We start from the raw sequence: 13,680 nt of genomic DNA on the forward strand, positions 1-13,680 counted from the left end.
GTTTGTGTAATAGGTTAAACATTTTTTTGGTAATATTTGCAATCTAATTAATTATTTTGTCTATCTATTTCTTTAGTATGAATATTACAATGCAAAAATGGAAGAAGAAAAGGAAAAAAATGAAATTTTGAGTGAAATTGATAGTAATGACATCATTAGTGACCCTAAACCTCGGAAAAGTATACGTGACCTTGAAATGAAGCCACACCGAAATTTTGCCAATGCTCCAGTTAATTTTAAGCATAGTTCTGTACATATTCCTACAAATGTTTATGATCGAGGTATATTACCTTTTTTTCCTCTTTATTCTAGCAAAAAAAAATGTGTTTCTTAGTTATTTTTCAGTTTGAAACCTTTTTGTGTTGAAGAATTTTGTACTAATAGGGCTCAGAAGTTGGGGGAAATATTTTTAAAACATTCTTTACATTGCTTTTCTTTTAATCGTTAATTTTTCCTTATTTATTTACAGCACATGTTGGAAATAACATGAAATTGAATGAAATGAAAGTGTTAAAACTAGTATTGAATGAATGCCATTGTGCTTAGAATATCATATTAGTATTACAGTAGTGATGAGTTCGGGTTCATTTTTGAGGGCCTGGAAATTTGTAACCAAGCCCGGGTGATATTGTCTCGGACCAAAATCCGAGCGTGTCCGAGCCCGAAGGAAACTTTCTTATATCAAAAACTGAGTCTTTTACAGTCTGACATGATCTCTGTTAATGAAATATGTTATGTCAAATGTTCTTCATTAACTGAAGTTTCTAAATTTTCTCAAAATGCTCCACTACAAATGCATTACTGTATGACGTATTGCAATAGTAATTGCGAAAAAAAACATATAACTAAGTGTTATTTTCCAGTGTTTTTTAAGAGCGGGGCAGGGGGGGGGGGTTAAATTTTCACATTGATTGAACTGATTCAAATGTTCCTTTCATTTTCTCACAGTAGGAAAATGTTTATTTGCTTTGAATTTGTTTGGAGATCGATGATAGAATATCTTAGCTTGAGTTCGAGCCCGAAACCTATTTTTGGTTCTAGAGCGAGAGCCCACTTCGGGCCCCAGCTAGGGCTGTCAGAACCGGACTGAACCTGTCTCATCTCTAGTAAACAGTAGGACCTCGACTATCCAAAACTCGTTGAACTGAAATCGTTTTTTTGAAATTTCATTACTGGATTTTTTTCTCTTCATTGTTTTATTTATGTAGTTTTTTGTACGTAAACAACAAGTCAAAGCTACCAGAGGTAGACATTTATACTGCAACTCAGATTATACCTACATTTTTAAACTTTCTGTTTTTTATCTCAAACCTATTAGTAAATTTGGGGAACACTAAATAACTCTTAATTTTAAAAACGCCCTTAAATTTAAAGGCGATCAAATGTGAAAGTAAAGTATTGTTTTTTTAAACTATGTACAGCAGATTCTCTATTCTGAACAGCCGTGGGACTGAACAAAAGTGTTATATTATGGGGTTGTTCGTTATAGTAGCAAACTAAATAATGCATATGTATTCGCAGGGCCATCAAAATATGTTCATAATATCGAGGTGTTCACAATACCCTAGGGAGTGTTCAGATGGAAAAAGTCCACTGTATTATGTTTAATGTTTGAAAACACAAAAATATAGTTGAAGATTTATTCACAATAAAGATTAAAGTTTACTACATTATGTCTTATTAAATTTACATTGTATATTTTGACTTGTTTGACATTTATTAAACGCATTTGTTTTAAATTATAGTAATATAATCAAAAATATCACATACATGTAATAGTCAGTTATAAATGTGAACATATCTAAAGCCAGAGTTAAGTTTCTTCTGTCTCATGTTAGCTATTTTTCAGTACCTCTTACAGTATTTTCCAGACAGATTTTTATCCAGAATTTTCGATTTACCGAAGGAGATTCAGTCCCAGAGCACCCCTCCAAAAAAAGTACCCCTCAACTCCCTCCCCCCCCCTTAAAAATTTCAATGGCACAGTCTGTGCCCTAGATGGGCACCCCTAGTTAATTTGTTTGTTTGTTCATTTCTTTAAATATTTATTATTTATTAAATTTATTGAAATTTTTTTTATAACTTTTTTAAAATTTTATTCCATTTTATTTGTTAACTTATTTGTTCATTTAAGTATTTATTTTTTGTGCTTCTTTAAAATGAAAGGGGGAAAAAATTGGTTAGTCTCTATTACTGATTTTCTATGTTTGTTGATTTTAATTCTTTTAATTTCTTTTAGATCCCAAAGTTCTAAATGCAGTCAAATGGTCTGAATACCTTACTCCTGCTTTTAGAAATAATCTTGCGGTTGATCCTTCGTTAAACTGGCAATATTTTGGCAGCAGCACTGGATTTCTTAGAACCTTTCCAGGTATGCTGCTTACTTTTTTTACATTCAGCTTGTAACTTTTATTTTATTTCAAGTTAACTGTAGCGTTAACAATTTAAAAATTTTGAGAAATACATCAAATCTTCAAATTAATGAAGTATACCGCAAAGGGCATCGATTTTCTTCAATTTACAAGAAAAGTATTAAACATTAAAGAAATTTATCAGCAGATGGCTACTTTAGAGTGCTAATGATTGCTTCAACTATTTCTTTCACACCTGCCATTGAACTATTGACTAATCCTATTATATGTAGCAGGGTGGTATAAAAGAGGGAGTTCTTCGGGTTCAACCCCCCCCCCCCCCCCCCCCCGAAAATTTGTACAATTTAGTGAAAGTCAGTTCAGTATGATGCCATTCAAAATAAGTTGGCGAAAAACGAAGTCATCACCGACTGCAGATAACTGCCGTCAATATTACGATTATGACAGAATACAGTAGACCCCCATTTTATGTGGGTTTATTTTATGCAGTTTCGATTATACGCAGATGAATTTCGGCTTAAGTGGATGCGGCAATGCAAACAGATAAAATTTTCCCTTCTCCCAAAATCCCAAATCCTAAAGATTGCAGATTACGCGTAATCAATTGCATTTTGGCGTGCTAATAATCAAGCTTGGCCACTGGAGACATTTTATGCGATTGGTTCCAGAGCTCTTTCCAGAAGTAAAGTTATTAAACTCACACAGTTCAGAACTCACTGAAAGAAGAGCTTTTAGCAATGACAAAGGAGGTTAAAACCAACAAAGATACTGACATCGGTGACGCACAACCAAAAATGTTCACATTAAAAATTTTGAGCCATTCCTGGACAGTAGAAATGATTTTTCTGATATGTTAGTGAAGGAAGATTCTATCGTGGAAATGACGCAAGTGATCATGGATGTGTTAATGCTCTGCAAAGAATTTCAAAGAAATATTCTTAATAACTGCCGAAAGATTATCATAGCCAGCTCTTCTTTATAAACAGAACACGAAATTAGTTTATGTTTCCTTTATGCATGTTGTGCATAAAAGTTGATATAAGTACACATTAAACTTATTATACAATTAGTCATCATTAGATTGAAGTATTTTGTTATCTACGGAACCAAATCCCTATTTTAACACTAGTGTTAGGGCTCTTTTTATGCGACATTTTCGTAGAATGTAACCCCTGCTTAAAACGAGGGTCTACTGTATATAATGATGGATTGTTGGTCAAATGTCTGGCATTCGTATTTCTGATACAGACTACCTTCATATCAGGGTTTCAATCTAGGCAGCGGAAAATAATTGCTGCATTTTTGAAAAATTCTTGTGCCTAAATTTCGTCTAAAGCACTGAAAACACACACACAAAAAACAGTATTGAATTTCCATCTGAAATAAAGTCTTTTGTTGAGGCTATCTGAGGCAAAACTTTTTTTTTCTATAGATGTGTTTTTCTTGTTCTCAAGTTTGAGGTGCAATCAGTCTTAAACAGGGATCAGTCAGTGTATATTTATAGTACTATTTCTCTCTAAAACTTGAATTTTCTAAATTCAATTTAAATATTCTTGTGATATGAAATGTAAAAATGAAGCAGCAACTTTCTATTGGAACCTTTTTTAATAAACTAAGGTAGGCTTAAACTTGATTTATTTATTAACATATAAATTAAAGCAAGCAGAAAAATTCATATACATTGATATTATTTATATGAAACATGTAATATTTATATTAATGGTTTTATTTTTAATATTCAGTATGAATATTTTGAGAAGGGAAATGTCATTAAAATGTATAAGCTTATATGTTTTTTTTTCTTACATTGATTTTGCAATTAAATTAGTATTACGCAGATATTGTTCATTCTTACTAATTTTAGTGAGTCAAGGCTTGTTTTCAATAATATGCTACCTTCCACAAAGCTCCGCATGAAAGTTTTTAAACCCTCCCCAAAATTATTTTCTTGTTACGGCCCTGCTATGTAGTCTCATATGGTCTAGTTTTTGTTCTTCTATGTTTCAAGTGACCTTGATCCCCAACATTAAACCAAACTTGAATCATCGCTCTAGCATATCTCCTGCACATTATAGACACAACTAATGCTTAATGCTACTTTAAGAAGGGTTTTTATTTCCTTTTAGAGGAGGGGAGGATCTTGTTTTGGGGGGAGGTCTTGTGTAGCATTTGAGGGGACTGCGCCATCACCTTGAGATGAGCACCTCTCTATATGATCTGACTATCTTTTAGATTAGTGATATTTTTATACTCTTGTGATAGAACACATTGTTCGAGAATTTAAACCTATTTTCAACATGTAAACAATTTTATGTGTCTAATATTTTATGTTAGCATTCGTGATTATTATTATAAATGCTATTATATTTATTTATTTGTATGATTATTATTAGTATTATTATTTGACAAAAAAAAATAAGTTTCAGAAGATTTCCTGAATTTTATACTTCATTTCATTAATTAATGTTAATTATTGAGGTATAATGCTTGGAATTATTTAAGTTACACATATTTATAAATAATTTTAGTAAAATACCATCAGAACGTGAATACTGATTTTGCTCAATTATTTAATTTTTTATATTTGAAATGCTTGTACAAAATATTGAAGCTAGGCTTTGACTTTATACTCCTTTGGTTGTAGGTTCTGAACCCACGGTTCAAGTCATTCCACTCATTCAGTGAGTTTTGAGAAAATTTTAAGTGCCCATGTGGCCAGGGGCATGCAGAAGTGGGGGGGGGGAGAGACACCTGTATGCCCAAGCCTGAAGGGGATTCAAAATTTTTAATATGAGGGTTGAAATATATATGGGGACTTAGGGGTAAATGATATGGAGGGGGACCCATAAAAGTCATATGTGATGGGCCCAAAAATTTCTGTTCACGCCCCTGCATGTAGCACGCTGAAAAAGTCATATTAAATATCCCTTGAGTGCCTATTTGGCTCAAGCACTCCCGGCTTAATTTTAATCTTAGTGCATTTTACCGGGTGTGTCCACCTGGTGGGAAAATGGGCATTAAAAATTATCTGTGCCCTTGACAGCTATGCCTTATTAATGGCATGTGAAAGACTGGATGCCATATTGGAGGAATGTACTAGGTCTTCAAAAGTGAGATGCTATATGCAGCCCCATTGAGAGAGAGAGAGAGAGAGAACTATTGAGAATAATACATAGAATTATTGTAATTACATATTATTATGAAATAATCTTAAAAGAGGAGTCATTAAAATGTTAATATTAATTTAGCTCAATAATTTATTTTTTAATATTTTACTTGTGTGCACTAATTTTCATTTCAACTTTTGTTATTTAAAAGCTACAGCCTGGGCTAAAGAAGGGAGAGAAAAGCCAGATTTATATGATTGCCGCACCCGTTCTTGGTAAGAGAGTTCTTTTAAATAATAGCCTCTACAATTAAATTAAGATGATGTTATTAAAGTTATTCAGAATATAAACTTGAAATGCTACAGTCAAATAAAACTTGGGAATCTGAAAAGAATTGATGAATAAATTCAAGAAACTTTCTTCAAGTATCTTCCTTAGATTTAAATTAAATTTATTAATGGAAATTTAGAAAGTAATAATAACAGTTAAAAGAAGCTGATGAAGTTTTTAGCTAACTTTTAAAAAACGTTCCTCCTCATCCTTATATTTTAATACTCTTTAATGAGAGTTTAAATTTTGACAGAATAAATGAGGCTTCTTTGAAACATTTAGTTCATAAAGAAAAGTTTCAATTTCGAAAAAAGTTATTCATTTAGCTTGTTTAATAACAAAGTTTACTTATTTTATGAAGATTGAAAAAATAACTTCATTTACTCTTTCAAAATAAGTTTAAAATACTATTCCTTACATAGTCTTTATTCATTACATGTACGTATTCATCTAATCTGAAAAAGTAAGCAGGTATGATAGTGAAAATAATTTCTACTGTGTACATACATACACACACACACACACACGTTCAGACTTTTTTTATGGTTGTGTGTAAAGACTCATAGTATTCTCATTTTTGAAAAATATATTGTATATTAAGTGAATCAAACCCTGTACTAGAAACAAATTCTGCTGTTCCTAGTCTAAAAATGTTCCATCACCCTTAAAATGTCTGTGTACCAAATATTTTAACGCTTTAAGCATTGTTTTTTTTTTTTTTTTTTTTTTTTTTTTTTTTTTTTTGTGGGTGATTATAAAATAAACTTTGTTCATTAATATATTTTCCGTTAAGAGCTTAAAAAATTTCATTTTGCAAAGTGGAGTACTTGGTTTGCTTATAATATCTCCACATAGAGATGCCCAGAACTTAAATTTTTTGGAAGGGGAAATTTTTTTAATTTTCCGAATTATACTCTGAGTTGTGTTGAATCATAAATACAAGTATGAACGCAAACATGTATCTAATGAGAAGAGACATTAAACATCATTATTTTTTTAATGTTATTTTCACAAAATTGTCTCTAAATTTACCAAAACTTCAGTTTAAAAAAAATTGGATTAAAGTCCTTTTTGGTAGGCCACAGTGACCTTACATTGGGGTGCTACTGCTTTCAGAGCGTTTTGAAACAATTAAGAGATTAAAACGGCAATGATCATAGGCCGGCGTCTGAGCATCGGAGCTTGGATATGTAGTTGTTGCAGTATCGATGCATCGGTTTAAAGAAAAATTCTAAGCCACTTTAATGATGCGGGATGTGCACCTGTTTTTTTTTTTTTTGCAATACATTGCTCAACCCTATTATATAGATATGGTTTTATTTTATTTGTTCTACAGGTATGTTAAAGCTGCTGCCTCAGCTAAAGATATTGTTATACTTGTGGATGGAAGTGGCTCCATGACCGGTATTCGGAAAGAAATAGCACGAAATGTTGTTACAGATGTTTTGTCTACATTAACTGAAGATGACTATGTAACAGTTTTAAGGGTGAGTAAAATTTTTACTAAACATTAAAATTTCACATGTACTGGATTTTAAGTTTATTTTATTTTATGTTTAAATTTCTTTTTCTTTAGAGTTTGAGATATTGTAAATTTTAAGCATTCTAAACGTTGAGTTGTTTGAGAAGTTTTCTAATTCCAACATATATGCATGCAAACTTAGTGCAGAGTAATGTTTTAGCAGCAAAAGTTGCTGCTGAGTTAAATAAACATCATTATATAGGGTCAGAGGGGGTAATTATGGGTTAAAAAAAAACATAACATCTTAATTTTTTCTAAACTATATAAGATAAAATGATCCATTTTGGTATGGTGTAATCTTAAGCAATTTAGAAATTATTCAAATAATGTTGGGAGACTCCTCGATTTTATTCTGACCATTTTTTATCTGTGATATTGAACACAAAGGTACAAAAACTAACTCAATATATTTACATACGGACTTTATTAATGTCTGCCATCCACACTACAACGCACAGAGTTGCGCTTCCACTGAAACAAAAAAACAGTCGACTACCTGTTAACAGAAGGTATTATTTTATCTGGCGCCACCTGCCAGATAAATTTCTTTACATCAAAATTTACATAAATGACGATAAATAAGGAATTGAATAATTAAAAATAGAAAACAGTTCAAAGTTCTTTCGTGATCATTTTCACAACACTCCCACCTTTTTGATTTGCTTGAATCAAAAATTAAATAATGCTATTTTTAAAACAGGAGCACACTTCTAACGGGTACAATTTTCGTACAGGACGGGTCAGTGTACCATTTTGGGTTTTTACTTTAACAACTCTTACCCTTCCATCTCTTCCAGTATACAGTTCTTGAATACGCGCGATTGGCCAGTTAATTCGTTTGAGATTTTCGCTTCCAACCAATACAATGTCCCCTAATTTCAGCTCACAGTGAGTTTGTCCATGTCTCTGCACTAGTTGTCCGAGATACTCCTTGCGGAAACGACTTCGAAGTTGTTCCCGCAACTCTTGGCAAAAGCGTTGGCGTACTAAAAGTTTATCTCGGTCTAACAGGTCCAAATCTGGGGTACCTGAAAATTTAATGTCCTGTATAAACATAGAAGGTGTTAAAGGCGTTAAATCCTCCGTGTCGTTCGAGACATATGTTAGAGGACGACAGTTCATTACCGACTCCACGTCACATAGGAGAGTAAGTAATTCCTCATAGGTTACGGATGCTTGTCCCAAAACTCGCACTAATAATTCCTTAGTGGTACGAACTAGACGCTCCCACCATCCGCCCCACCACGCAGCTGTGGGCGGAATAAAATTCCAAGTGATGGGGCTTAACGTTTCCAGCGATATCACCTTTTTCCAATCTATTTTTCTCAGCAATCTTGACGCTCCAACAAAATTAGTCCCATTGTCGGTGTATACAACAGACGGACGACCTCTTCGGGCTATGAAACGCCGAAGCGCTTGTATGAAGGTCTCTGTGCTTATGGATGACACCAACTCTAAATGTACGCATCGGTATACCGCACACGTAAACAATACTATCCAAGTCTTAGTTTTATTCCGGAGAATAAGCGGACCGCATAAATCTATTCCGGTGACTTCAAAGGCGAAAGCATCACGAACTCTGTCCAATGGTAACTGAATGGATCCAGTAGTTGGAGGTTTTGCAGTAAATCTTTTACATCGAACACAGTTCTTAACAATTGATCGGATTGTGCGCCTAGCACCTATTATCCAAAATTCTTCTCTCATTATAACAGTCAATGCTTGAGTTCCAGCATGTGAATATTTCAAGTGATAGTCTCTCACTAAACAGTTCCCTACGCGTCATTTCTTTGTATCCAAAATAATGCTGTGCTGGAATCTGTCCAAAAATATTTAGCTACATGTAATGCGAGTGCTTCCGACACGTATTTAGAAAGGCGCACACCTAAAACACACGACATAAGCTCTAGACGCGGAATAGTAATCCCTTTTAATGGAGCAACTCTTGACTTGGCTGCTACAAACCTGACAAATATTTCCCCTTCACTCTCGGACCTCAAAAAAATTACCGTTGCATATGCATGCTGGCTAGCATCACAAAATATATGAAGTGACCAGGTACTTCGATCTCCGAACCCTATACGTCGCGGTATTCGCAAATCATTCAGAATTTTCAGTTGATTATACCATTTTAAAAATTTGTTTCTAGTAATACCGGGTAAAGGGGCATCCCAGTCCACTTTCATCTCCCAAATTTCCTGTAGTAACAACTTCGCTTGCAATAAAACAGGTGTCAAAAATCCCAAGGGATCAAAAATTAATTGCGTTAAAGACAAAACCTCCCTTTTAGTCACTTTCTCTGAAACCGCTACGTTCTCAATTTTTACGTGAAGATTATCTAACTTTCTGTCCCACATAATTCCTAAAACTAGAACGGGATTCTCTGCCGGGGAATCTGCGCTCAAATATACTGGCGCCAATTCAATATCTTTCTCTACTGGACCATATGTCCACATTCGACAGGCCATTCGAGCTTCAGCTAAAATTTCAGTAGAGGATTTTACAAAATCCACGAGATCCTTTTCATTATCTACTGAAGTCACGCAATTATCAATGTAAAATGCTCTGTCTAATTTTCGTGCAATATCATTTTGATCAGGCGGTACTTTCGACAAATGGAAGGAAATAACCGCCCCCAGTAAAAATGGGCTCGGCCGTACCCCGAACACGACTCTTGTGTGACGAAGAACCTTCAACTTGCCTTTCTCCCACCATAAAAATCTCAAAAAGTCCCTATCTTCTTTCCTCAACTCAATCTGCAAAAATGCACGCCGAATATCGGACGTAACACCAATACTTTTCTCTCTAAAACCCAACAAAATAGATGGAATTTCTTCGATTAAATTTGGGCCTTTAACCAAACAATCATTAAGGGAAGGTGATCTATTAACTTTGCATGACGCGTCAAAAACGGGTCTTATCTTAGTCGTAACACTACTAGGTTTAAAGACTGGGTGATGAGGTAAATAATGTCCTTTAAAATGCAATTCATTATTTGGTACCGCTTCAATTACACCCTCTTCTAACCACTGTTTAAAAATGTTATCATATTCCTCATATTTTCTCAAAGATTTAAGTCTATGGGTGACATTGAACAATCTCTTTTCGGCTATATGACGATTTGAGGGCAATTCTACATTGCATCCCAGCCAAGGTAATTCCACACTATAACGACCCTCCTCGTTTCTCGAGAGAGAATTCAAAAATTGCTCACGTGCTATTTTTTCCTCTAAAGAATTATTTAAATTGAGATTAGCATCCAAAATTCCGATGGTTTCTAAGCTCCAAAGATCGGAAATCTTGAAATCCTGTATTGCTAAATTCGTACAAAAGGCAGAAGCATTTTTTCCTTTATGAAAATCATCTGATACACCGCAAACTGTCCAGCCCAATTTTGTACAAATAGCGGTTAAACCTCCTTTCAATTGCTTAACTCGCCCGGTAAGAATTTTCCCGTAAATGTCACTACCTATGAGCATTTCTATTTTAGGACAATTTTCACCTAAATCCGACAACCAAATCCGATTTCGCTTTAATTCTTTCAATATCGGACCCTTTGGTACCCGAGGTATATCCCCACAAATTACCTTTTGATCCAAGAATTCAAATTCTAAATTTGGATACCTATACGAGCTGACCGAGCACAATTTTGCTCTGTATTTGTTATGCAACTTTGGTTCAGTTTTAGTACCCCCAAATAAAGTAAGAGCGACATTTTCTTTTGACACAACGGGTAATTCTAGCTCTGTGGCCAATGATTCCAAAATGTACGATTTTTGGGAACCACAATCTAAAAGGGCTCTTATTTCTTTACACTCCTTAATTCCCGCTACTCTTACCCACAAAGTCATTAGAGCTACCTCCGGGGTACAAGTTTGCCCGACTGTAGTTGTATGCAATATTTCAGCTACCGTCTTTTCCTCTATTGGCTGAATTGGGTTATTCAACTCTGGGCATAAAATATTTAAATGCGCTTTACCGCAAGAAAAACATTTAATAAACTGTTTACAAAATTTTGCTATATGATTTGGCTCTAAACATTTTAGACAACATTTCTTTTCTTTAATTTTAGCTATCCTTTCATTAAGAGATGATGCACGTGCCCCATAACAATTTTTACAATCATGCATTTTATCACAAAAAAGACAAGCTCGATCCTTAGTGCTAAGAAAACTTGAAGCAGTGGAAATGTGAGCTTGTTTCTGAAACTTAAATTTTCCTTTCAACTCACGATTTCCGTCTTTATAACTAAAATTATCTAACCCACTGCGAGCCAGTTTTAGCCTCTCTTCACCCTCCACTTCAGCTTTCAAAAATTTCATCAAATTGGAAAGGCGAGAAACATCAACCCCTTCAGGCTCGTTAAAGAGCGAACTTCTTTGCCACGCTTTCAAAACATCCTCGGTAAGACATGATTCCACCATCGGAAACAACCAAGCTGTATTTTCGTGCGACTTTAAACCTAAAGATTCCAAGGCTCTCAAATGAGCTTCAATTTTATCATAGAGTTTATCGAGTGATAATTTATCCTTACTATTTGCTTTAACATTAGAAACAATTAATTTAATCAACTCTCTGACATATACTTCTACTAATAGTTCCGGTTTTCCGAAACGTTCTTTCAAAGCTGAAACAGCTTTATCATAATTCTCGGAAGTAACTGGATAACTTTCAATAAACTCTCTAGCTCGAGAACCGAATTTCATACACTGAATTAAATAGGCAAATTTGTCACTCTCATACAAATCAGGGTCACTGTGAATTTTTTCAAATTGGGACCAGAACGGCAACCAATTTATAAATTCCCCGTCAAACTTTTTTAATTCAATTTTCGGAAGTCTATATTGTTTAATCCTATTCAAGGAAATGTCAGCACTATCGGCTGACCTCGATTCTAATTTAACTTTTTCCGGATTTTGAAATTTCTCATTTACTTGCCGAGACAAAGTTATGAATTCATCAGAATACATTTCACACTGTTCTATTTCTTTATTAACATCTTCCTCTAAAGTATTCTCATCAGAAACCAACAAATCAAGAATTTGATTATCAAGTGTTTTAAGTTCTAACTGTACGTTTGTTAACTTGGTAATTTTATCTCGTACTACATCTGAGGAAAATTCTTCCTCACTTAACTCTACTTTTACGACATTCGCAGTTTTCGTAAAAGAAGTTCTTAAACCAGTTCGTTTAACCCTCAATGCTTTTAATTTTAAAGATTCCATTTTTAGCATTCAAAGTTACGTTAATTTGCAAAACAATGTCGACATTACAGAATTACAAACTATTACAATTGCTAAAAATTTACTTTAAGAAACTTGAAAATTCCGAACATTTATTAAAATACAAAAGTATCGGAAAACATCAACAAATACTTAAACACTTCTAAAAATACCTCAAAATTCCTATAATCCTCGTCACGGACGCCACTAAGTGTTGGGAGACTCCTCGATTTTATTCTGACCATTTTTTATCTGTGATATTGAACACAAAGGTACAAAAACTAACTCAATATATTTACATACGGACTTTATTAATGTCTGCCATCCACACTACAACGCACAGAGTTGCGCTTCCACTGAAACAAAAAAAGCAGTCGACTACCTGTTAACAGAAGGTATTATTTTATCTGGCGCCACCTGCCAGATAAATTTCTTTACATCAAAATTTACATAAATGACGATAAATAAGGAATTGAATAATTAAAAATAGAAAACAGTTCAAAGTTCTTTCGTGATCATTTTCACAACAAATAATTCCTTTACCTGAAATTACATTATTATTTATTTTATTTAAATTATTGAGTGACCAAGAATTGGTCACTCAACCTAATTGCTTTTACTACCAATTTAGCTACCTTTTTTCCACGAAAAAAAATTATTTACAATTATTCTTTGGTATTGTGACATGCTTGGCTTATAGATACATGTATGTATATATGTGTGTGTACTCATGTTCGCTTCTTTCCCGTTTCAGTTTTCGGAAGATGTTTCACCTGTCGTTCCGTGTTTTGAAAATTCTTTAGTTCAAGCAAATGAGGAAAATATACGGGTATGAATGTAAGAAGACAAATATAAGTCTGAACTTTTATTTCTACTTAATTGAAGTCATACTTAATTCATCTACTTAATTGAAATCCAATAATTGTACCCTCACTGATCTGCCCAAACTGCCACAGTTCTAATGTAAATTATACTCGGTGCACTTTTTTTTTTTTTAAGCAAAGTCAAAATCACATGAGCAAAATCTAGATCTATCTCTTTTTAGACCTGTTGCTCTTTGCAAGTTAAAATTTTAGCAGCAAACCATTTATAGTTCCTGATGAAATGAATCTTAAGTTTTGTAAAAT

General features: G+C 33.8%; 1 protein-coding gene across 1 annotated transcript in view; it reads left to right on the plus strand.

Moving 5' to 3' along the window:
• Positions 1 to 13,680, plus strand: part of LOC129216644 (voltage-dependent calcium channel subunit alpha-2/delta-3-like) — a 476,626-nt gene that overhangs the window by 414,407 nt on the left and 48,539 nt on the right. The window contains exons 5-9 of the mRNA XM_054850861.1: positions 77 to 281; positions 2,240 to 2,371; positions 5,691 to 5,754; positions 7,146 to 7,296; positions 13,308 to 13,382. Coding sequence (XP_054706836.1) covers positions 77 to 281; positions 2,240 to 2,371; positions 5,691 to 5,754; positions 7,146 to 7,296; positions 13,308 to 13,382 — 627 coding nt within the window. The remainder of the gene's footprint in view (positions 1 to 76; positions 282 to 2,239; positions 2,372 to 5,690; positions 5,755 to 7,145; positions 7,297 to 13,307; positions 13,383 to 13,680) is intronic.

Source organism: Uloborus diversus, chromosome 2 (assembly GCF_026930045.1).
Source record: "Uloborus diversus isolate 005 chromosome 2, Udiv.v.3.1, whole genome shotgun sequence".
Lineage (NCBI taxonomy): Eukaryota > Metazoa > Arthropoda > Arachnida > Araneae > Uloboridae > Uloborus > Uloborus diversus.